The 26128-nt window shown below is 46.6% G+C and overlaps 1 protein-coding gene across 13 annotated transcripts in view; it reads left to right on the plus strand.

Annotated features, from left to right (window-relative positions):
- The window catches only part of DOCK9 (dedicator of cytokinesis 9), a 330985-nt gene that overhangs the window by 177939 nt on the left and 126918 nt on the right, over positions 1-26128 (plus strand). For all 13 annotated transcript variants that reach the window (XM_075563462.1, XM_075563461.1, XM_075563465.1 and 10 more), the window contains 2 exons: positions 8674-8848; positions 10536-10603. In XM_075563462.1, coding sequence (XP_075419577.1) covers positions 8674-8848; positions 10536-10603 — 243 coding nt within the window. The remainder of the gene's footprint in view (positions 1-8673; positions 8849-10535; positions 10604-26128) is intronic.

Here is a 26128-nt window from a genome sequence, read left to right on the forward strand (position 1 = left end):
TCAGCTGAGAAAATGGCCAGTATCACTGAGAAGCCGCAGATCGCCCTGGTAAGCAGGGGTGCCCTAGTGCTGCCGAAATCTGTATGCCCAAACCTCGCTGTGCCGTCTTCCAGCCGCGTGGCCGGGCACGCGCTGCTTAAGCATCTGCACCTGCAAAATTGGGACAGTCGTAATATCTGCTGGATTGAGTGCTTGAGAGGGTTGGTTGAGTTGATGTATGGAAAGAGAAAGAATGGTGGTTAGCATCTAGCAAGCTCTTGCTAAGGGATGACATTTGTCACTACCGTCCTACCAGGGGCACCACTGGCAGGGGAGTGTATTGGATAAGAGCCTTCGAGCCACCCCGAGTTCAAATCCCTGCTCAGCCACTGTCCCCTCCGAAATCTGATGGCACTTTACCAGTGTAGCTTCTTTCTCTGCTAGATGAAGATCCTGATTGGAGCGCATACAGTTACTGACAGTTACATACAGTTATTGAATTAAGTAGTGCAAGTGCAGAGAACAGTTCTGTCTCCGGGGAGTGGGGTGGGGAGTGTCGGGCTGCAAAGACGGATATGTGCTCTTTGGCCTGGATTATGGGCTAGGGGACAAGAGGTTCCATGGCTAGGGGTGCACTAAGTAATTTTTTTCTGAGAAGGCGGCAGTTTGGAACCTAGCCAGTCAGTAGTAGGTATTTTTATCGCCGTGTTGTCGTGTTGTAGTTATGCTTCAACTTTCTCTTTCTTGTAACCATCGCACACGAGTGTGTCCTTTTTGAAAAAATTTAGATGAAGTGGAAGTCCTGGCAACTCACACCTGTCCCCACATCTCGCCCTTTCCCAGAGAGAGGCTGTCACCTGTGTGATGTCCTTCCGTCCCTTTTATCTCATGTTGTAAGGTCTTATTGATGTGTAACTCAGCGATTTAAATACATTTGAAGGCGTCTTCACCACAGTCACCTTTAGGACATCTCCTTCATTCTTGTACGTATTACCATTATTAGTTCACCACCACTCCCGGCCTACCCTGCCTGAACCTTAAGACACTAGTCATCTCTGGACTGTCTCTGATTTACCTGTCCTGATTTCATATAAAGCAAAGCATGCCCCAAACAAAAAGAACTCAACGATAAACAGAAAATGAAGCATACAGACACCTCACTCTTAGTGAAAGCAGAAGATGATAGAAACTAGAACAGAGTAAAGAAACGCGTGCAAAGGGAATAAAGATGATAATACGGTACATTTTACCCTATGCCTGCGTTCATGCACTTTCCACGTACTGCAGAAAGACAGCTAGTCCCATCCCTAGTCAGTGGTCTGAGGGAGTTCAACGGAGGCTTACCCTGTGCAGGCCAACCTTATAGATAGCGAGCATCTGGTCCCAGTCATCCGTCCACTTCCCTGTGTGCTCCAGGCGGATCCACGGCAGCAGCTTATCAAAGAGGTTAAAACATAGTCTGCTGAGGTGTTCATTGCATAGAGTTGATTCTGTCTCATGGCAGCCTCCTGTTTGCAGAGGTAGAATGCTCCCTGGGGTTTGCAAAGCTGTGACCTTTTGGAAGCAGGATTCCAGGCCTTTCTTCCTAGGTCCACCTATTTAGGTTCAGACCGCTAACGTGGGGACTGAGAGTCGCGCACTGCTTGTGCCACCTGAGGTCTCAGAACACCGCCTGATGTGCAGGCAGACCTCATTTGGGGTTCCCCGGTGTATTGTGCTTTGCAGATCTTGTGGTTTTACAAAGGGGAGGTTCGTGGCACCCTGCGCCGGGAGCAAGTCTGTTGGGTATGGTTTTCACGCAGCTTGTGTTCACGTCACGTCGCTGGGCCACACATTGGTCCCCGCACAGGAGTTCAAGCTCTTTTTACAATGCTCTGGTACCCTTAATAGTCCACAGAAAATAGCCACTGCCATCCAGTCGATTCTGACTCAGAGAAACCCAGTGAAACAGAGTAGGCCTGCTCCCTGTTGTTTCGAGGCTGCAAATCTTTGCAGAAAAAGATCGCTTCATTTACTTCCACAAAGCAGCTGGTGGTTCGAACCACTGGCCTCGCAACTAGCACCCCAACACAGCCCACTGTACCCCTAGCGCTCCCTCAACAGACTACTAGCTCTACTGTATAACTCACTGCCATCAAGTCAAGGCTGACCCATAGCGATCTCCCGAGGCTATCTGAGACAGTAACTGTTTATGGGAGTAGAAAGCCCAGGCTGTCTCCCACGGAGCTGCTGCTGGTTTCGAACTGCAGACCAGGTGGATCACAGCCCAACATGTAACCACTACATCACCAGGTCTCCTTATAGTGTAGCTCTTACAGTGATCGGAAACCAAACCATTCCCGTGACTCGATGCATGGCGCTATCCGCTTCGTTGTGATGGTCTGGGTCGATCCTGCACATCTCTGAGACATACTTACCTTGCCCACATACAGCCTGGCAGGGCCTTATTCTGTAAGAACCACAAAACCCGAAAGTGGGAGTGGAAGAAGATGAGCAGGGGGTGGGGAGTTCAAGGAAACAAAGTAGAATTGAGCGAAAATAACCTAATCCACATGGCTTTAAAGACCTAACACAGGCTAGGGGTGGACTGCAAATCGGGCTGTCTGCGCCCTGGCTTGGCGACCTGTTCAGTTTCACAGTTCGTAAGGCAAAGAAATGAGGAACAATCCAATTAGTCAGGACCAGCCCCAGGTCTTTGGAATGAAGATCATTCAGCATTTATCTCCGGAGCCTCATGAAGAGGGCACTGTGTGGTTAATGAACAATCTCCTTGACAACTCCCCACAATAGATGCAGTCACCATTATCGGCGCATTTGCCCTGAAAAAATGACTCGGTGCTGGCGGGTGTCACTGGCCTGGAGCTCGGGATTATAAGAAGGTGGTTTTGTGGAAGGCGCCACCAGGACAGTGAAGGGTCCAGCTGTCTGCTTGGACCCCAGTGTGCTTGTTTGTGCACGGGCATGTATGCCTCAAATTTGTGTTTTCGGTGAAGTCATTCATGCAGCCAGATTAAAATGTCAAGCTGTGCTAAACGGCAGCACTAAAAACGCTCTGCCTGCATCACCCCCCACCCATCTCAGGCACCCCGGCCACCCGGGGAAACCCCTTTGCCACCATGTCCACGAGTCTTTCTGGGATTGGCCTCGGCTGCTAGAGAGTGAAAGTATTCACTTGGTTCATTAATTCTGCGCAACTCACTGCAGGGAGCGGAGTCCAGCTCATAAGCGACCCCCACAGCACAGGGTAGAACGGTCCCTGGCCTCCCGAGACTGGAACTCTGTGAGAGTACGTTCTCCTGTGGAGCAGCTGGGGTTTTGAACTGCTGACCGTGGTAGGTTAGCGCCCAGGGCATAACCACTAACTGTCTCAGCCTCTGTAGACCCACCACCCTGGAAGTTCCTGCTGCCTTCCTCCCTGCGTGGGATTCCTTGTTTCAGCATCCCATGCCTTCTTCTTTGGTTTACTTCCTTGTCTTGGACGAGCACATCTTCCAGAAAAACTCACAGGAAGATGTTAATTTTTTGAGACCTGGCATACCTGCCAAATATCTTTCTTCTTGTGCTTTTACTTCATCAATTGCTTGACTGGGTGTAGTAATCCAAGGTCAGATTTTCTTACTTTAGGATTTTGAGGGCATTCCATGATCTTCTGGGTACCAGAATTGGTTTGAGGAGTTTGATGCCTCTCTGTTCCCTGGTCGTTGCTATTTTCTTTTGCCCTCTAGAAACTTTCAGAATTTTTTGTATCTTTAGTGTCTTGAACTTTAGGTTTGAACGTTCTGATTTCTTTTATTTCTTTCTTCTTCTTTTTATAAACTCCTTTTGGTTAAGGTATAACATGCAAATAAAAAATATGCAAAAATTTGTGATGCAATGAATTTTTTCCCAGTTTGGCTTTTCTTGTGTGCCGAGAACTCTGGAGGAATTCTTGTTCTGAAGACTGGGGAATTTTCTTATATTTTGCATTTGATGATTTTCACCCTTCTGTTTCTCCCTACGTGTTTTATAGAACTTCTGTTAGTTAAGTGTCTGATTTCTTGGGCTTTTCTCTAATATCCTTTAGAAGCCATTTCTTTTTCATTTTGTCCTACTTGGCCTAAGAAATTTCTTCAGCATCTTCTCATCCTGCAGCTGAATTTCCAAAATCTTCTATTATATAATTTCTAAGAGCTCTTTCTGGGAAAGTAACATATACTTGGGGATAAAGTAACTTTTTTTTTTAGCTCTGCTATTTCCTCTGGCAGCTTCCCCACATTGTTACTGTATTTTCACACAGATAATGTGTGCTTTGTACACCTCCTCACAATCTCCTTGCACGTTAGTTTTCTGTGTCAAGTCTATGAGTATGTACGTTATATACTTGGGCATGTTTTATGGGGAAAGAACACTGGCCTCTCCATTTCTGAGTGGAGGTTTTCTCAAAAGTTTACGGTATCTTGGCCATTTGTTCATGTTGAAGAGCGAGGTACGAGCCAGCTGGTAGCAAGACTGGTGTGTGGACGCGTGTGTGGACAGGTGTGTGGACGGGTGTGTGGATGGGTGTGGACGGGTGTGTGGTCAGATGTGTGGTCAGGTGTGTGGTCAGGTGTGTGGACAGGTGAGCCTCCGTGACTGACACACATGGTCCCAGAGGCTTTGTCTCTGGGCCATTGCTCCTACCATTCCCGGTTTCTTCACTAGAGGGAGCTTTTCAGAGAAGGGCCCTCTGTGACAACGGGGCATGTAAAACAGCAAGCGAGGGGACAGGTGTCACAATCAACTGATCAGGAGTCAGCGCCCACTCAACAACTGGTTTTATTGGACTCGTGGTGGGCCTTGTATCAGAGGAAAACAGAACTGTGCTCCAAAGGCTTCTGGTTTCCCCCCATCAGTTTGATTGGGAGATAATTCACAGCAGCATACAACCCAGTGGTTCAGTCGCATCGAGGAAGACTGGCACAACCATCACTGCCATCAGCTCAGAGCATTTCTTCATTCTTGTTGTAGTCCTCGTCATTAGCTCCCTAGTTTTCCCCAACCACCCCTGCCATGCCCCCAGTTACTGTCTCTGTAGAGTGTCCTAGCCTGGACTTCATGTACAGAAAAACACTGGAAAACAAACAACAACCAAAAAAGCCCTAACAAGAATAGCAAAGTAAAACATAAAAATCCCAATCAGAAAGAAAGAAAGCCGAGACTATTAAAGACTAGGACAAATTTAAATGGATCACGAGGAAGATCAAAAGCTCAGTTTTAACCCAGCCGCACCTGCAGCCATCCCCTTCCAATACATGTTAACAGGGCTTTCCTCATCCCTGGTCCATGGTCAGAGGAGAGGCTCCGGGGGCTCAATGCATGTGTCCTTCCCCTCACTTATTTATTTAGTTTCTTGTATTGAAAGGGCTTTAAAAATGGATCTAAATGGAGATGCCAAATAATTTTGACACTGATTTTTTTTCCCCAGAAATTGTTCGCCAGTAGTTAAGTGTTCAACTCCTATGTTAGTCCGGGTTGACAAATCCAGAGACACTTGCATATGTATCTGAGAGAGCTTTATGGGGGAACCGATTACAAGGATCTGAATATAGCCTCCTTCTTGGGCCATGGGCAGCAGAGGAGTGGGTTAAGGGTGACTTCGGACAGTGTAAGATATGACAAAATAATAATAATTTATAAATTATCAAGGGTTCATGAGGGTGGAAGTGGCAGGGAAGGAGGGGGAAAATGAGGAAATGATGCCAGGAGCTCAAGTGGAAGGCAAATATTTTGAGAATGATGATGGCAATAGGTGTGCAAAGGTGCTTGACACAATGGATGTATGTATGATTGTGATAGGAGTATTATGAGCCCCAAATAAAGTGATTAAATTTTAAAGAGAGAGCTTTATATCAAAGAGTTATTGCATACTGAGAAAGCACCCCAGCCCATTCCAGATCACGTCCATAAGTCTTATATTAGCCCATATGTCTGATACTAGTCCGTAACTTCCTCCTCAGCGCATGCCAGCAGCCTCCACCCTCAGCTGAGAGCTGCCATTGTGGATAACTGAGTTATATCAAAGTACATTTACCAAGAATAAAAAGAAACAAATACCAGGGTGACCTATGACGGTACATAATATCGGTGACATTTCAAGTTCCAATTATATTCTTAGATGAAGAAACTGTAAAGTTACTTTTTGGTTGAATTTCCTACCATTGATTTAAACAACAATAAAAAATGGAGGCAAATCTAACTATGGCATTTGGCAACTTCATTTTTCAGGTAGGAACAAATGCTTCCTATTGTATAGGTGAGTTTACTCCGCGGAGGTGCTTGGCATGGCATACACGTGTGTTTGTCGACTGAAGCCCTCTAGTTAGCAGTCCTCTCATTTAGTGTCTGGGGTGTGGTTCAAATGTAAGGTCATGACTTCCAGAGAGAAGCTTTTCCTTCAGCTTTAAGCTTAAAATCACCCCCTCTTTTTCACCGATGTGTGTTATAAATTGTGTGCCAAACTTTGTAATTCAAGTGTTTCCTGTTATATTTTGACATTGTGAAAGAAATTAGTTTATTACAAATGCTGTCAGCCTGGGGACCTGCCTATAGGAAGATGTCTAAGCACAAACTTGAAAGAAATAGAATTTATCATCTTAAGTACTGCAAGTATTTTCAAACCTTTGAAATGTATTCCGCCTCTTCTGCAGATGAAGAAACTGAGGCTCCGAGAGAGAAATAGCTCCGTCTCCAAGTTGAGCATTCTTTTCCCACTGTTAGCCTTTCTCCTTATAAAGAACCGGGAGTCTGTGAGGAGTTAGGTGGGGGGAGAAATTAATTTCATTTCCAGCCTTTTGACCCTTAGATTTTTGCTTCCCACTGCATTTCAGTGAGTTCTGGGATGGCAATTTGCAGCGCCACAGAGACAGGCTGTGCGCCGTGTTTGCGCAGGTTGGCCCCAAGCAGTCCTCGCCTCTGTGTTTCTGAGTACTGCGCTGCAGTCTGCAAAGGTCTCGTGGTGTCTGAGACATATGCTGAGGGGCATCCCTAGGGACCATGGACAGCTGTTTAGAGGTGCAGTGTGGGCCTGGGGAGGGCCAGCCAGCAGGTTGTTGGGAGCTCGTGATTTCACGGCTCTTAGCGTGAGCCTACAGAGGATTTCGTGTCATCTCTCTCTGAGATGAACTTCTTTGTAGTGGAGTATTCTCAACCAGGGGCAGTTTGCCCCCTTGGGGACATTTACCACACCTGGTGGCAGTATGGATGAAGTGTTCAGCTGTGAAGCACAAGGTCACTGATTCCAATCCCCTTTCTTTAGGAAAAAGATGAAGCTGTCTGCTAGATTTACAGTCTTGGAAACCCTAAGGCACAGCTCTGTTCTGGCTGACAGGGCTGCTGGGCATTGGAATAAGCGTGGTGGTAGTGGGTTTGGTTTGGGGGGAGATTTTGGTGATGTCATGGAACCATTGCGGTTGTCATACTGGGGAGGGGGTGCTACTGGCAACTCGTGTTTCCAAAACCAAACTCACTGCCGTTGAGTGATGTTCCGACTCATGGCGACCCTAAGGATGGGGTAGAAGTGCCCTGGTGGGTTTCCGAGACTGTAACTCTTTTTTTTTTTCCTTTTCTTTTTTTACATTTTATTAGGGACTCATGGAGACTGTAACTCTTTATGAGAGCAGAGAACCTCACCTTTCTCCCTCAGAGCAGCTGGTGGTTTCGAACTGACTTTGTGGTAGCAACCCAACACATAAAGCACTGTGTCACCAAGGCTCCTTATCTTGGGGTTTAGTAGATAATGCATGCTTAGCATTCTTAATGACTAATATTCATTAGTAGGTAGTGCTGTAATCGCTAGCACTGGTAGATAATGCATTCTTAGCATTCATTCTTAGGTAGTGCTGTAATCGCTAGCACTGGTAGATAATGCATTATTAACATTATTGGTAGATGATGTTACTAATTATCGTACAAGGCTCAGAGCAGAGCCCACAGCAAAGAATTACGGCCTTAAATGTCAATAGTGCCGCGGCTGAGGAGCCCCAGTCGAGTGTATGTCCGTCAGGCACCATTTGATGCATGTGGACGATAGTTTTTGTACTTTTAGCCAGGCACCTTCGCAGTCACAGAAACCAGAGACCCGAGGGGAGGTGGTAAATACAGAGCTCAAATACTTTTTGGAATTCCTAGCTGATTAGAAAGTTCCAGATCAGTAAGTCAAACGTATTGATAGGTAATGATTTATGTTTAAAAATATGATATCTTACTCTGTTCCATGAAGAGGAACAGGCCAATCCTAGATGCAGTTTTAGTTGTTCAACAGATGTTTTCATGAGCTCATTATGTGCCAGTGGAAAGAGATGAGGCTGTGTGCTCCTGTAAAGACCTGACATGGGGCTGCTGGGACTGGGAATCCTCTTGATCGTGGTGGCTTGGTTATTATGTTCAAGGCACTGGTTTGAGACTAAGGATACTGATCATTAGAAGAAGGCAATAGTTACGTTTTCAGAAGGTTGTGCATGCAACTCCAGGAATGTTATCAGTGTCACTCACCTGTAGGTGTAGAAGCCGATGCACCGATGCGTGGCTGCGGTGGTCGGAACTACCAGTCTTTGGTTAGCAGTGAAGCACTGCTTACATACCGGTGAGGTAGCATCTACCAGCAGATGACAAAGAGCAATTTGGAAGCCTCGTCCCGTTCTTTAAAAATACCTCTCTCTACCATTGTCTGCTTTTCAGAACAACAAAGTCCGCCGTTTTGCCTTTGAACTTAAGATGCAGGACAAAAGTAGTTACCTCCTGGCTGCAGACAATGAAACGGAAATGGAAGACTGGATCACCACCTTAAACAAGATTCTCCAGCTCAACTTTGAGGCTGCAATGCAAGAAAAGCGAAACGGAGACGCTCATGAAGGTACGGCGTGATGTCACTGCTCTAGCCAGGTGTGCACCTGCCTGAGGGTGCCCTCCGCTTGGCTAGGTGGGCACAGGAAGAAGATACCTGGGGATATGATCTCTACACATGTGTGCACACATTTACGTAGATACGTGCTTATGTAGGTATCATACGTGTGTGTGTGTGTGTGTGTGTGTGTGTGTGTGTGTGTGTGCAGCATGTGCATGAGAGACGGGTCAGCTGTGAGATCTTGACTAATGTTTGATTACCAGAAGTGTTTTTAGCACATCACTTTTCTGTAATAAAGGAGCGTAAAGAAGGCAATTTGCTCATATGTAGTGGGGGAACCATTGCTTTGGAGGCAGAAAGGAAGACCTGGGTGTGAGATCAGCAATATCATTTTCAACTGTGTGTGTGTGACCATGGGCACGCCACTTACCTTTTCTGAGCCTCAAGTTACTCACCTGTAAAATGGAACTCCAACAAAAATGCTTTCTGATTATGTATCTCCAGACGCTGTATTTCAAGGGCCTGGCGTAGAATCAGCAGTGTACTAGCGATTCCAGTTATTGTTTCTCTTATTAATAATACCCTTTGGAATTTCCAAGACAAACGCTGGGTGGGCACCGCCAGTTAACTTGGTGGGAGATATCTGGCTATGTTTTTGAAAATTCATGTGATAATTCAAATCCTTGGACAAATGATTCTCGGCCCTGGCTGCATACTAGATAGACCTGGGAGCTTTTTAAAAGATGCTGTTGTCTTGGCTCCACCAAAAATTCTGATTCAGTTGTGCAGGGGTGAGAGCAGGAGCCCTTGTGCCAGAATGGTTACACCTTGGCCTGCACACCACAAGGTAAGCAGTGTGAAACCACCAGTCAGTCACTCCATGAGAGAAAGATGAGGCTTTCTGCTCCCGTAAACGTTTTCAGTCTCGGAACCCCACGGGACCTTTCTACCCTGACCTTTAGGGCCACGAAGAGTCAGAATCGACTTGCTGGCAGTGAGGGGTGGGCCCTGGACAAGTCTGACTTTCAGCAGGTCTGAGGGGTGTGGCCAAGATTTTTTTTTTCGGAGTTGCTTACAGCTTGTATATTCTAAAAATTCGCTGCCATCAAGTCAATGCTGACTCACTGCGACCCTCGAAAGCCCCGTCTTTCTCCTGAGGAGCTGACTGGTAGCTTGAACTGCTGACCTCGCAGATCACTGTCCAAAGGGTAACCCCTATGCTACCAGGGCTGCTTTAGAGCTACTGTCAATTCCAGTGAAGACGCCCCGGTGTCAAAGTGGTCAAGCACTTGGCTGTTAACTGAAAGATTGGCCGTTTGAACCCACCCACTGCTCCTGGCGCAGGAACACTGTGGGGCGGTTCCCTTCTGTCCCATAACCTCTGTGAGTCGGAATCGGCAATGAATTTCGTCTGGTTTGCTAGATAGCACCCTAGAAAATGCGATGGGGCTATTCTACTCTGTCCCGTGGGACCTCTGAGTCAGCATCGACTCAACTGCACCGAACAAGAGCCTCTGCAGCTCTGAGTAGACGTTGTCCGTTCCCTGCCTGTCACCACCAGACCTTGCTGTCTGCAGCTTTTAAAAGCGCCCCGGTGTTTCTAATGGGCGCCCAGGGTTGAAAACCACAGCCTTAGCTCCCTGCTTTAAATGCTTCCCGTACTCAGTGACTCAGCTCATCTGTTTCACTGTTTCAGATGACGAGCAAAGCAAGTTGGAAGGTCCCGGATCCGGTGTGGATAGTTACCTGCCTGAACTTGCCAAGGTAACACCATCTTCCACTGTCTGCTCTTCATAGAATGATCTTGCCTTTTTCCTGTTTCACGGATTTGTGCCGAATGGACTCTGTGGAAATTATTCTCGGTCACAGTGAAACTTGTCACAGCCAGGACTCGACAAGACCGCCTGGCATTTCTTCAGGATCCCACACGTTTCCTCCCCCGGGCGGCCAGCTCCTCACACTCCGCTGCCACTCCTAGGATGGGAGGATGTGCACATCCTTCTCTGACCCACACGGGTCCTGGCTTCTGCAGGTTTTACTATATTCTGTAGTGAATCATCAATAACCATGCCTGTCATTTATTTTGTTTTCTGGCCTCATTATGAGGCGACCCTGGAATCCCTGATTCCAAGGTGTATTTCAGGCCTGAAATCCCTGATTCCAAGGTGTATTCCAGGAAATACATGAAGTTATTGTCTTTGTATGAATTCTTTAAGTGGTCACCCCCCTGCGAAATTTTGAAACTTTATAAGATTTAAAGAAAGAGCAACAAAACACAGATAAAATGTGACTGTAGGAACATAGTTGTTACCCCGCTGACATTTATGCTCCTGCTCATTCACATGAACAGGTGAGCTCCCCAAGAGGATGGGTGGTGCTAATGTCATTAAGCCAAAGAGGGATTGCCTGCTCAGACGAAATGTGACTGACAGAGGCTTCTCTGACAAGCTTGCTTTCTGGGTTAGTTTCAATGAAAAAAGAAGTTACACCTGTTTTTATAATTTTGAGAAACGTGTTACTGAAAAGCACAAAGAAAAACAATCATCCATATTCCACACCTATTGTTGTATTGACTTCCTTTTCTTTTTCCTTAAAAACATTGTACTTGAACTTCTTTTTTTTAATTTATTTAATTTAAAAAATAATTTTATTGGGGGCTTGTACAACTCTTATCACAATCCATACAAATATCCATCGTGTCAATCACATTTGTATATATGTTGCCATCATCATTCTCAAAACATTTTCTTTCTACTTGAGCCCTTGGTATCAGCTCCTCATTTTTCTTCTTCCTCCCCACCTCCCCTTCCTCACGAACCTTTGATAATTTAGAAATTATTATTATGTTATCATGTCTTACACTGTCTGACGTCTCCCCTCACCCACTTTTCTCTTGTCCATTCCCCAAGGAAGAGGTTATATGTAGATCTTAGTGATTGGTTCCCCTCTTTTCGCCCCACCTTCCCTGTATTGCTACTCTCATTATTGGTCCTGAGGAGTTTATCTGTCCTGGATTCCCTGTGTTTCCAGTTCTTATCTGTCCCAGTGTACATCCTCTGGTCTAGCCAGATTTGTAAGGTAGAATTGGGATCATGATAGTGGTGGGGAGAAAGCATTAAAAAACTAGGTGACTGTAACTAGTTAAGTTGATTTCAGCAACTAAACTGAGTGCATCTAACTTGGCTGTAAACCACAGGAAGAAAATAACTCTATCTCTAAGTTACATAGGCCCTATTATAATAATTCACCACAGAGTGGGGACCCAAAGCCCATCTGTGAACAACTGGACACCCCATGACTGAAGGGTCGTAGGGAGGAGACAAGCCAGTCAAGGTGCAGGGTTGCAACGATGAAACCTACAACTCTCCTCTAGTTCTTTACTCACCACTTGGGGAAACTTAACTTTTTCACTTCTTAATGGGAGCAGAAAAATTATGTGCTTCCACAAACAAAAACAAAACAAGAAAAATTTTCTCTCAGAAGCTATGAAGCCTAAAACATCCAGAAACAAACAAAGCAACAAAGCACATCTCAATGCAGAAAGCAATCCACTCAAGTTCACACCACTGACAACATAAGCATGCAGATCGACACTCTTCCCAGCCAATGGCGAGGTTGCGATGGTGGTGCCCAAATTAGCCTTAATAGGCAGGTGCTAAAAAGACTCGGCGGAAGCAGCCAGGTCCTAAAAAAACAATGCTCTGGATTCCCAGCCCGAGAGGGAGATTTATATTTAAAACAGCCAAGTTGTCACAAAGCCGAGGTCAATGTTGAATGCTGGTCTATTTATAATTGTGTGTAGATAAACTATGTTTCTATTATAGTGTTTAAGGCATGGGTGTTTAGGGGCATTATTTCACTGCAGTCTCAAAAAAACGAAAAGAATAGCAAGGCAATAATCGAGTAAGGATGCGAGGGCTAGAGAGAAGACACGGCTTTCTTCATTGAAGAAGGAATCGCTCGTGACTGCGAGGCACAGCGACAGGAAGCTTCATGGGAGCGGTGTTTGCCGTGGAAGTCACAGAACAGCTGCAATGACGTGTGCGCGGACCGCAACAGCAGGGATGCGCTAGATCTGTGTGAACGCCGGTAAATCTCAAAAGGATCAACCAGCAAAACCGAAGCAAATACAGAATCATGCATTATGTTCGCATTGTATATAGCACTTCTCAAACACACAAAACACCACTACATGTATATTGTTGGGGCAATGTACATATTGTTGGATGTATTTGTAAAGATAGGTAAGTAAAATGGAAGTAATTCCAGAAAACTTTTTAAAAAAATCATTTTATTGGGGGCTCATACAACTCTTATCACAATCCATACCTACATCAATTGTATAAAGCACATTTGTACATTTGTTACCCTCATCATTCTCACAACATTTGCTCTCCATATAAGCCCCTGGCATCAGCTCCTCATTTCAGAAAACTTTTAATAGTGCTTATCTCTGGGTGGGTTTGCAAAAGAATGGAATTTTGGAAGATGCTTTAAAATGAAGATCAAGTCACTTTGTTCTATTAAACGGACATTCCATGTTGCTCACCTTCCCGACAAGATCTCTGAAGACAAATGGGTGCATAAGCAAATGTGGTGAAGAAAGCTGATGGTGCCCGGCTATCAAAAGATTAGCTTCTGAGGTCTTAAAGGCTTGAAGATAAACAAGCAGCCATCTAGCTCTGAAGCAACAAAGCCCACATGGAAGAAGCACACCAGCCTGTCCGATCATGAGAAGTCGATGGGATCAGGTACCAGGCATCAAAGAACAAAAAATCATATCATTGTGAATGAGGGGGAGTGCAGAGTGGAGACCCAAAGCCCATCTGTGAACAACTGGACATCCACTTCAAGAAAGGTCGCAGGGAGGAGACGAGCCAGTCGGGGTGCAGTGTAGCACTGCATGATCCCAGCCCCACCATACTTGGGTAGCATGCGTGGCACAGTGGAGGGGTGGTGAAAAGGGAAGGCCCCAGAGAGATGGACCCACACGGGCTCAGCAGTGGGCTCAAACATAGCAATTGCCAGGATGGAACATGACCGGCCACTGTTTGGTTCTGTGGTTCACAGGATTGCTGAGTTGGAATCGACTTGTTGGCACCTGAATGAAATAAAAACCCAATTGAATGCCTTTGCACAGTCAATAGAACGTAGGTAGACCTCTTTCTGGTATTCTCTGCTTTCAGCCCAGATCCACCTGACCTCAGCCATGATATCCCTTGTCTAGGCTCTCAGCTGAATCTGCCAGGAGCTTCTTCTAATTCTGTTGATGTACTGCCTCAATTATTTTTTAATCCATCTTCAGCAACTCTTTAACACGTGCGATATGAATGATATTGTTTCATAATTTCCACATGCATTGTGGCCGCCTCTCTTTGGAATGGGTGGAAATAAGGATCCCGTCCAGTCAGCTGGCCAGGTAACTGCCTTCCAAAGTTTTTGACAGAGATGAGTGGTCACTTCCAGCATCGCTTTCTTTTTCTGAAACATCACAGTCGATATTCTGTCAATTTCTGGAATATTGTTTTCACCAGTGAAGCTCAGATTTCTTCTTTCAGCGCCGTTGGTTCCTGATCATCTGCTTCGTCCTAAAATGGGTGGACGTCAAACAGTTCTTTTTGGTACAGTGACTCTGTTTTCGCTCCATCTTCGTTTGATGCTTCCTACATCTTTCAGTACTTTGCCCATAGAGCTCTTCAAGATTTTAACTCAAGACTTGAATTTCCTTAGATCGCTCAGCTAGAGCGATGCTGAGGGCTCTCTTCCCTCTTTGTTTTCCAGCCCGTTTTTACACATTGCATTATAATACTTTGTTTTTTCCTCTAGAGCTGCTGTTCAGCTCTCGCACTTCATCATTTCTTCCTTTCACTTTAGCCTCTCTACATTCAAGAGCAACTTTCTGTCTCTTCTGTGACATCGGGTTTGGTCTTGGTGTCAGTCTGGGTTGTCTAGAGAAACAAACTAGGTGACACTCATATTTGTAAGAGAGAGCTTTCTATCAAGAAATAGTTATATATCAGGGAAACATCCCAGCCCAATCCAGATCAAGTCCACAAGCCCTATAAGAGTCTTTAAGTCTGTTACTAGTCCATAAATCCCTCTTCAGACTCATGTAGCTACATGCAATGCAATGATGCAGAATGCAGGAAGGTCACTGTCTGGTAAGTGCAAAGTCTTCTGGATCCAATGGTGGTGGATGCATCTCTAGGGCTAACACAGGCTCTTTAGCAGGAAGGTGAAGGCACACACACTCACACACGTGCCTCCAAAGAGCCATTTATCTCAGTGGCACCTGCAAATGAGGTCTTCAAGCTGCAAAGTGATTGACAAGCTAAACTCTACCATGTCTTCTTACGGGTAACTCGTTGGCACGATACCCCTATCACGATCCTTTCTTTCCTATGTTTTTAATGACCTTTTGGTTTTATTGTGTATGATGTCATCCCACAGCTTGTCTGGCTCAGTCATTAGTGTTCAATGTCCAAACCTAAGGTCAGGTCACACATTGACTCGTTTTCTGCAGCTTGAACTTGGACTTGCACGTGAGCAGTTGATAGTCTGTTCTGCAGTTGGGCCCTGGCCTTGCTCAGACTGATGTTCCTGGGCTTCTCTTACATTTCTCCACACATAATTTGACTTGATTCCTGTGTATTCCCCTTGGCAAGGTCCATGTGTATCGTCACCATTTATGTTGTTGTACAAAGGCATTTCCAGTGGCTCGGGGGTTGGTCTTATAACGCTTCACCCTTTGATCTCTGCCTTTATTTCAATCACCAAGGCTATATTTTCAACGACTGATTCTTTTTGTTTCCAACTTTTGCATTTTACATTCTAGTCATCTGTGATTATCAGTGCGTCTTGATCACAGGTTTGATCCTTTGGGGGCTGTAGAAATTGGGGGGGAAACTGAAATGTTTTCATCTTGGGGATTAGTGGTTGCTGTGTAAGTGTGAGCCCCAGGGTACAGCGGATTAAAAGTTGGGCTGCTTACCAGAAGGTCAGCAGTCAGAGACCATCAACCGTGCCACGGGAGAAAGATGAGGCTTTCTGCTCCTGTAACTATTGCCAGTGTTGGAAGGTGACAAGGCAGCTAGTTCTACTTTGCCCTCTGAGTTGGAAGTGACTCAGTGGCAGTGAGAGAGGAGTGTAAGTTTGAATAATAGTTGTATTAATTGGGCTTCCTTATTGTCATGTAGATACTATCCTGTCACAGGCCGTCTTATACCTCAAGGTAGATCTTGACATGTTCTTTCTGACTATGAGTGTGACACCATTTCTCTTGAACGTGTCATTCCGGGCACAGTAAACCCTATCATTGTCTGACGTAGCATGCCCACGTATGCCTAGGATCTCAACCCTTATGTGTTCCATTTCCGCTTTGATGACTTGCAGTCTTCCAACAGTCAGCCTTCCTACAGCCCATGTTCCGATTGTTAAGAGACGTTTGCAATGGTTTCTTCTCCATCTGACTCAGGCCCCATCAGCAGTTGCAGGTCCTACATGCTTTATCTGTCCACATCATGACGGTGGGCTCGATCTTGAGGCTACAGCTCTTCCCGTGTCGTATTTTGAATGCCCTCCACCCTGAGGGACTCACCTTGCAGCTGTCTGGCAGAGTTCCACTGCTGTTCACAGCTTTCGGCAACTAATCCCTGAGGAGTGCCCATTCCTCCTTCTTAGTCTGTGTTACTCTAGAGGCGCTGCTGAAAGCTGGCTACCATGAGCCGCCCTGGTGGTGGCATTTGCGGTCCCTGTGGCCTAGCTTCCAGCACCACAGCAACTGGCAAGCCATGGCAGTAGAGCCAATTGGCAGAGCAGTGGGGGCTGCTCTCTGCCTTCTGAGAGAGGGATGGCTCCGTGGGTCCTCTTACGGTCAGGCTTCTCTTGCTCAACATCATGTGACTCATGTTTGGGGGAGGGGGGGCAGGAACAAAAATCAAAACACTAAATGGAATCAGAGTGCACTGGCCTTAATAGTGAAAAATAGCAAATTCGATAACCGAGTGGGTTGTAATAAGAAACCTATGTCTTATTATGGCTCATAAATAGAGTTTGAAAAAATATAATATTCGAAGGGACCTTCATTCTCCCCTTAGCTTTGGGGTCTTAAAAGTACCGTAAGAAGGAAGGCAGAAAAATACAAAAGGTAATTTTTCAAAGGGAAAAAGAATATAAAACTCAAGGCGTCATTGTCTCAGTGTGTTATTATCCACTCGTCGGGAGCGGCTATCTGTTGGTTCATTGTGATGGCGTGCTGTTGTGCTCTTGGTGTGCAGTGTGAGAGGCTGGGGTAACCAGAGACCTATGGTGCCCCCCTGCCCTTTCACCACCCCCACCCCAAGGAATAGCATGGCTCGGGCTGTGTTTTCCTTGGCCACCAGCATGTCTAAGGTGGGAGTCATTTGTGTTGACTGAGAGGAGGGTTGACTATCCATGGATCATCCCATTTTCAGAGGGAATCCACTCTAGTTCCAGACTCAGAGACTGAAGCAACAAGAGCGCTAGGAGCCCACCTCTGACCAGGGAGGAAGTAAAGGTCCTAAGACAATGACAGGGCTCGGAGGATGGGCCACGGTCAAGGACGCACTTCAGAGAAAAGACCCAGGACACTGGCAGAAGGTAGTCGAAGATGTCATTTAGTGAGCGGTCTCCCCTCTGGTCCACTCCTTTCTGCCCCACGATCCTGTTTCCCTGCCTTTTGTTTTCCACTGTGAGCGAGACCTCACCAAACAGGAAATGATCGGCAGGAAGTTGTTGGAGTACAAACATAACCGATGTGTCACGCTGGAATATTCCGGAGTGGCCCTGTACGGTATGAGTGATGTGGGCTTAGGTTGTCAAAGCATTCTATGATGTTCTGGATCTCATGTTTGTACAGAGCGTACTGGACATTTGAATTGCTTTTGTAGGAGGGAACATTGCTGTGTTTACCCTGAAACCAGTTCTTTTCCTCCTATTGTCTAATGTGCTACAAACATTTTTTTTGTTACAAATGTAGCAGGATTTATAGTATCAAGAGTACATCGTTTTATAATTTAAAACTAAGTTTACAAACGGGTTGTTCAAGTTAATTCATTGGTTTCTATGCCTAGAAAGCCCAGGCATAACATGGTCAGGGTCACACCCGGTTACAAGCCAGTTAGTCTGACTTTTCTGATTGGTTCTTTAAATGGCCTACTCTCCATCTCTCAACCCAGGAAATGATGTCATTGCACTGTGATGCCAAGAAATTGGCGAGGTTGCATTTGTGCGCTCAGCTGACCGTCCATTTGTTGGGCCTCCTTATTTTATAATGCCTTATTATAGTTTCGGGACACAAGGGATGAGGTAATGATGCTGGGGAGTTGGAGATCTTGGACGGCGTGGAAATAATTCATATGAATTCTCTTTAAAAATATGTTAGCTGGCCCCAGTGGATTTTGGTAAATCTTCATCTTCCAACCAACCCTGTTTTCAGGATCCAATAGAGTCAAGAGATATTTTTTGCTATTGTTTCTGATCATTTGTCCTCAAAATAAGAGTTTGTTAGCTCTGGTCGTTGGCTTGTAATAATTTTGCCTGTGCTCACAAATAAACGTAAGGCCCAGCAAGTGCATAAAGGAATCCCCACTCTTTCCAGGAGCTCTCGAATGGTTGGCCTATACTTGTTTCTTAAGACAAGGAGAAAGCATGCTCAGGGCGTGCCAGGGAAATGAGACTGAGCTGCAAGGGAGTGGATGAGCTGTATTTGAGGTCAGGGCTGGGGAAGTTCAACCCACCGACTCATCAACATCTGCTAGCACCCCACCCCGTACCACAGGGAAGCAGTGGCACCGTTGGCTAAGTGTTTGCCAACATTTAACAGGTGACGTCTCAGGCTGATCGTTTTGTATGGCCTGTGGATGAAGCTATGAGTATCCAAAGGCCTGTAGCAGAGAAAAGGTTCCCTACCCCTGTTTGTGCAGACTCCTGCCCTGGTTGGGAGTTCTGAGAAGCGTCCGTACCTCTAGAGAGTGGCGCTGCCCTGGTCCATGTTCCGCCTCTCTTTCCTTTCCCTTCCCTTCTCTCTACACCGAACCCAACGCCGTGGAGGGCTGTGGGAGGGGGAGCACGCCGGCCACGGTGGCTCCCCTCCCTGCGCACTCGGGTTATTTTAAAAGCAGAGGTCTTCCTGCCGCCTTGAGACGTGCCTGACCACATTGGGTCGGAGGTGATGGGTTGTTTGTTTGTGTTTTTAGTTGTATTTGTGGACTTTCAGCTTGTGGAAGTGCATATTACAGGTGTTTATTTTTACTGAGGTTTCTCGTGCTATATGTGGCTCATGGTGGTGTGTGCCATCCAGTCCGTGGTGACCCCAGTGGCCCCGGATCAGGGCTGCTCCACAGGGCTCCCGAGGCTGAGATCTTGATGGGGCAGACCGCTGAGCCTTGCCCCCCAGGAAGAAGCTGTCGAGTCTTGTCAGCGCTCTAGTGCTCTAGACACCGTGCCACCAGGAACCCCCTTGTGCTCGTAATGTGACCCACAGCCATGTGGGTACAGATGGCTCATCTTTTCCCCCTTGCTCTTGGAACGTGAAAAATCAGGGCAGGTGAGAGGCAAGATCAAGCAAAGAAGTGGTCTCAAGATCTCTGTTTTTATGAATTAATGTATTTACTTATGTACACACCTATGCTTATACCTCTAGCCATAGCTTTGCTTCCTAGATTGTTCCTGTGTTTCCTTTTACCTTCCTCCTGCCCCACCATCACGCTCACCCCACTCTGCTCTTAGCAGTTCCTCTCAGCTAGATGCTGTTGCAACAACACCAGTAGGTACACATAGTGATAAGCAATACACTGAGGTAATGGATGGACTTTGGAGCTCTGCTTTTGCCCCCCCTCAATGCAAGAACATGTTGTTCTAACTGTGATGATCACAGTTCCAGGACAATCACTGAAGACAGAGCGGGTGTTTAAGCAAATGTGGTGAAGAAAGCTGATGGTGCCCGGCTATCAAAAGGTATAGTGTCTGGAGGTCTTAAAGGCTTGAAGGTAAACAAGCGGCCATCTAGCTCAGAAGCAACAAAGCCCACATGGAAGAAGCACACCAGCCTGTGTGATCACGAGGTGGTGATGGGACTGGGTAACAGGCATCGGAAGACCCACAACAAACAAATGAACAAACGAAAATATATTGTTGAGAATGATGGGAGTCGGAGTAGAGACCCCAAGCCCCTGTAGAGACAATGGGACATACCCTCACAGAAGGGTCAGAAGGAAGGGATGAGTCAACCAGGGCGCAGTAAAGCACTGATGAAACACATAATATTCCTCTGCTTCCTTGAGACTTCCTTACCCCCTACTGTCATGTCCCCAGTACTGCCTTTCACTGCGGGCTAGACCAGAGCATGTGCACAGGTACAGAGAAGAGATAAGAGCCATGACACATGGAATCCAGGAACAGGAATGGGAGTCGGTACTAGAAGGGTAAGGGGAAGATGGGGGGAGGAACGGGGAACCAATCACAATAATTGACACACAACCACCACCACCACCATCCCCCTCCAGGGGGTCAAACAACAGAAACCGCAGAGGAAGGGAGACAGTAGTTGGCATAAGATGCGAAAATAATAATAATTTATCATTTATCAAGGGGTCATGATGGTGGGGGAGGGAGGGAGAAGTGAGGAGCTGCTACTAAGGGCTCAATGGAAAGTAAATGTGTAGAAAATAATTTTGGCAATGTATGTACAAATATGTACAAATACATGGGGTATAATTGATGTACGGGTGGTTTTAAGAGCTGAAAGAGCCCCAATAAAATTTTTAAAAAATTTTTTTTAAGTGGTCCCATTTCCCAGGAGGAAAGAGCTTTTGCCTGAGTGTCCTGGCACTGCCATTTCCGGAAAGACCACAGGCGGGGGCTGTGAAGAACAGAATTCTTCTCCCTCTCAGGTCTGGAGGACATGGCCTGACTCCAGGGTGCAGGCAGGGCTCTGCTTGCTTCTCGCACAGCATCCCTGCTTGGCTCTTTCAGCAGGTGGCAGCCCCTGGGTTTGTTGGCTTCTTGCCACTCCTTGGTGTATAGGTAGATCCTTACAAGCTGTCTTGCCCCTGAGTATGACTCTGCTTCCATGTCTGCCCTCTTAGAAAACCACGTTCAGAAATGTTTGGGATTAGGACCCACCCTACCCTTGAATGACTTCCTTAAACTGATGATATCTGCAAAGAAAAACCTTATTTCCCCAAACAAGATCATGTCCCCAGGTGCTAGAATTCCATATAGCGTTTTGGAGAGACACAACTCAATCTATCAGAGCCACCATAAGCATGGGATTGACCCTATAAACAGGAGCACATGATTTGTAGGAATATCACTTCAGCCCTCTAACTTCCAGCCGGAGCCGGCACCAGGCTTCTTAGTTACCCATTCTGTTAGTAGACAGGCAGGGCTTAGACAGAGCCTTCAGAGAAGTTTCATTTCTCATTAGCGATGGTTAGAAATCTAGTAATAGACCTCATCAGTCACCAGCAGGGAAGACAAGACGCCTGTCCCACTTGATCTGTTGTGGCTGTCACTGCCCCACCGAGTGCAGAGATGTGACTTGTGGCCATCAGATGAGAGCAGAGATTCTCTTCTGCCTCTCTGGATGGAACAATGGAGGCTGAGAGTAACAGGGGGAGCGTTGACTGCAAGAGGAGCAGGAGATGGATTTAGAGGCGCCAGGCATGAGAAATAATGAGGTGGTTTTCTTTATTGTGAATGTCTTAGAAGCGTTTCTTTTTCTACTCTAACGTGCTATTGTGCAGCCTAGATCTTAAGCCCCCGTGCATGCCACCATCTGTCTTCCCCCTCCTCCTTTTCCCTTATCATCTTCTGTCCATTCTGTCCATGTTGGTGGGGCAGGGGGCTCTGAACTCAACTGTTCTCAGTCCACCTTCCCTGCTGGTGCCTCCCAAGTTTGCAGTTCCAGCTTTTGTGTCTGCCTTGTGCCCAAGTCCCGTCTGTCCAACCGTTGACTAGAGGACTGGACTTGGAAGTCCCACGAATGGTGGGCTGGCTCCACGTGGTTGAGCATCTTCTCCACAAACCTGCTCTTCTCCCCGAATCGTTTATCTGTTAATGGAGGCACCGGGCAGCAGGTTACCCAAACTAGAAACCTGGTTGGGTTTGTTTGTGTCTTACCATCTCCTTAGTGCCGTTTATGCTTGACTTCTACTGAATCAGAACGGACTCGACCGCACCTAACCACAACCAACCTAAACATGGGCTTTCTGAACGCCCGTGGGGCGCCATGGGAGAAAGGCCTGGCACCCTGATTGCATGAGGAGAGCAGCTAGGAAATCGCTATGGAGCAAATCTGCTCCATCACTCAGGGAGCTGCTGTGACTTGGAATTAATTGGCTTGATGGCAGAGGTTTCCTCCTTCTCCAGGCCCATGGACCCTACTCTGAGCAGTTCAATCCCTCCTGCTCTCTCCTGGCTTATTGCAACAGCCTCCTAGCCTCCCCCCATTTCTTTATTCAACTGCCTGTCTGGTTCTCAAGTGATGCTTCGAAAATGCAGGTCTGGTGATTTCATCCCCTTGTTGGTGTGGTTGTTGTGGTTGCTGTTAGGTGCCGAGTCTGTTCTGACCTACAGCTACCCTGTGCCAACAGAACGAAACACTGCCCAGTTCTCCGCCTCACCCACATCTGTCCCGGGCTGGAGCACGCTACGGCAGCCCATCTCCATGAGGGCCGTCCTCTTTTTCGCCGTCCCTTTACTTTACCAAACATGATGTCCTTCTCCTGGAACTGTTCTCTTATGACAACATGTCCAAAACACGTAAGATGGAGACTTGCCATCCTTACCTCTAAGGAGCACACTAGCCTAACTTCTTCCAAATTGAATGTGTTGGTCCTTTAGCAGTCCATAGTATTTTCAATATTCTTTGCTAGCTCCATAATCCACATGCGTTGATTCTTCTTCAGTCTTCTTTATCCAGTGTCCTACTTTCACATGTATATGAGACAATGGACAATACCATGTTAGGGTCAGACTCACCTTAGTTCTCAGAGTGGTATGCTTGCTTTTCAGTGCTCTACAGAGGTTTTGCTGCAGCTGTAAATGGAGCTCGGCTTGTAGTCTTGACGCTGCTTCCTTGAGCACAGTGTGGGTTCAAGCAAGACAGAATCGTTGACAGCTTCAATCTTTTCTCCATTCTTCGTGATGTTTCCTATGGGCCCCGGTGTGAGGATTTTGATCTTTGCATCGAGTCCTAATGTATTCTGATCTGTACCAGCAAGTGTTTCCAGTCCTCTTCACTTCTCAGCAAGTTAGGTTGTGTGAGCTGCATGTCGCAGGTCGTTAGTAAGCCTTCCTCCAATCCCGATGTCACACTCTTCTCCACATAAGCCAACTCCTCTGATTGGTTGCTCAGCACCCACATTGAATAAGTATGGTGAGAGGATGCAACCCCGATGAGCAGCTTTCCTGACTTTACACCATGCATTCCGTTGTTCTGTTTGCACAGCTCTGTGTTGATCTGAGTACATTTCTGCACGAGTATGCTGAAGGGTTGTGGGACTCCCATTCTTCTCCGGTTGTCCCTGGTTTGCTGTGGTCCACACAGTCGGAGGCCTTGCCACAGTCAATTAAACAGAAGTAAACGCCTTTGTGGTGTTCTCTTCTTTGAACCAAGATCCTTCTGACGCCAGCAGTGATAGCCCTTGTTCCAAGTCCTCTCCTGAGTCTGGCCTGACCCTCTGGCAGCTCCCTGTCAATGCACTGCTGCAACTGTCATTGGACGATCTTAAGCAACATTTTATTTTCATGTGATGTCAGTGATACTGTTCTATAATTTAAGCATTTGGTTGGCTTACCCTTCTTTGGACTGGGTATAAATATGGGTCTCTTCCAGTCAGTTGGCCAGGTAGCTTTCTTCCTGGTGTAGACACGTGAGCGCTTCCAGTGGGTCATCCACAGTTAAAAGGAAGTTCTGAATTGTATTCCCTAGTCCTCAGAATGTAAATGACAAACTGTATTTTCATTTCTTTCTTCCTTTGGCTCAACCATTCAATTGTCATGAATGACTTGGTCATTGCTCAGATGCAACTTGCACCTTTTTACCGGCTCTTCCCTCCTCCTTTCAAATAGCCTTGTGGACTAGCCTTTCTCCGAGACGGCCTTCCCCACTCTCACCTCCAGTCTAGGTCAGCTCCCCTGTAACTTACACTTTCCTTTGCCCTTCATATTGGTCTGTCTCTGCAGCAGATGCTCCTTGGAAGCAGGGCCACCATTCCTTTCATGTTGTCTCCCCAGTGCCTGCAGCGTGATACACTCTCAGTACACAATGATTGAATGACTCAGTAATGCCCCTCTATCCAACCCTCACCTACCCAGACCCACGATGGCCCCGCGTTGCAGAGCAGAATGATAGATAGTATGTTCCAGGGTGGGACCTCATGGGTCGCCACCCCTTTCTTCTGAGGTGTCTCCGGGTGGGCTCAAGCTGCCAACCTTTCAGTTGGTCTTCAAGTACTTGGCCATTTGTACCACATACAGCCCTTCTAAGATCTGTTGTTGTTTTTCTTACACTTCTCCCCTCCACCAGCACGCGTGCACATGTCATTGCTCTTTATTCTGTTGCTTCTGTCCTCTATCTAGACTGGGCTGTGAGTCTTCCTGACCCCAGGAATCTGTGCCAGCCTCCGTGCCTTTGCTCATGCTGTGCATTGCAGCCTTTCACGGGGCCTACAATGTTCATGCTTTTCTTCTTCTGCAAAACACCTCTTTACAGTCCTAACACACCAAAGATGTCCATTAGAACATGTAAAACTGGGTGGAGGGGCCACATATGACCTCCTCTGACTACGTAAGGGGGAAGGAGAAGCCAACTCTACACCAGTCCGAGGGTGATTTCTGCGAGGCAGAGGTCAGACATGCATCTGGCCGCCCTCTTTCTGTACCCTTTTCTGACCCCAGCCGACCTGCCCACAGCACTCTACTTCTCCTTGGATTCCCGAATCTGTGGCAGTGACTGCGCAGCACTCACGGACAATTCTGACAATCATGGAAATCTATTAGGAAAGTTAACCGGTCACAAGTCCTGATCGGAAAACATTAAGGATACACTTGAGTCATTTTGTCTGTAGCAGTCCCTCTTCTGAACCATACCTCCCATGGGCCCCTTGGCCTCTGTGCTGCTCCAGCGAGTGTTACAAAACTCCTTTCATGCCGGTAAATGTTCAAAGGCACCCGCACCCGATCCTGCCCAAAGTCACTCAGCTCTACTGTGCTCTCTCACGGCCTCCGCTGCCACTTCTTCCTGGTCTCTGTTGCCAGTGCTTCCCCACACAGCAGTCCTGTCTGGCCATGGCTCCTCCTTCTGCTGTCATGGCACCTTCTGTTTCTGCTTCTGACCTGGCTCACTTTATGCCCAGCAGAATGGCAAAACTGACCAATCCCCGAGAAGTAGAGTCCTCTACACCTTGTTTGCATGCTCACACCCCGTGATTCTGTGGGAGTGACAAAGGCTCTGGGTAAAATAGCCACATTAAGTCAGTTCTGTTTGCTGCAGACCAGCGTGGTGCACCTAACACAAGACATGGTTTTTCAGTCACCTCATGTGCATGTGAAACTGGACAATGAAAAAGGAAGATTGAAGAAGGATTTATGCCTTTGGGGAATGGTGTCGATGAAGAGTACTGACTATCCTATGGGCATCTAAATAAATGAACAAATTTCTCTTGGAAGTACATCTAGAATGTTCCTTAGAATCTGGATGGCAAGACTCTGTTTGACTTACTATGAACATATGAGTTTTTGTTTGTTTGTTTTTAGTACTTTTATTGGGGGCATTTACATCTCTTATCACAATCCATACATTCATCCAGTGTGTCAAGCACATTTGCACATATGCCGCATCATCATTTTCAAAGCATCCTCTTCCCACTTGAGCCCCTGATATCAGCTCCCCATTTCTTCCCCCTCCCTTCCCCACCCGCCCACCCTCGATAAGTTATCAATTATTTTTCCATATCTTACATCATCCTCCATTGCCCCTCCCCCACTTTTTCGTTATTGGTTCCCCTGGGAGAGATTTCTAGCTTGATCAAACATAGGAGTTTTTAAGAGGGAGCAATCCTTAAAGATGGGTCAACACAGAAGAGAAGGCCCTTATTCGATGCTCGTCCTCATGAAGAGATCACTGAAGATAGGGGTGTTACAGCAAAGTGGGGTGGAGCAAAAAAAACAGATGGAATAGCCCTTGGCTCTTGAAAGACTTATCTTCAATTAAGCAGCCATCTAAGTGAGGTGTCAGCTAAGTCCGAGTGGAAGAGGCACACC

Source organism: Tenrec ecaudatus, chromosome 11, assembly GCF_050624435.1.
Source record: "Tenrec ecaudatus isolate mTenEca1 chromosome 11, mTenEca1.hap1, whole genome shotgun sequence".
In the NCBI taxonomy this organism is placed as follows: domain Eukaryota; kingdom Metazoa; phylum Chordata; class Mammalia; order Afrosoricida; family Tenrecidae; genus Tenrec; species Tenrec ecaudatus.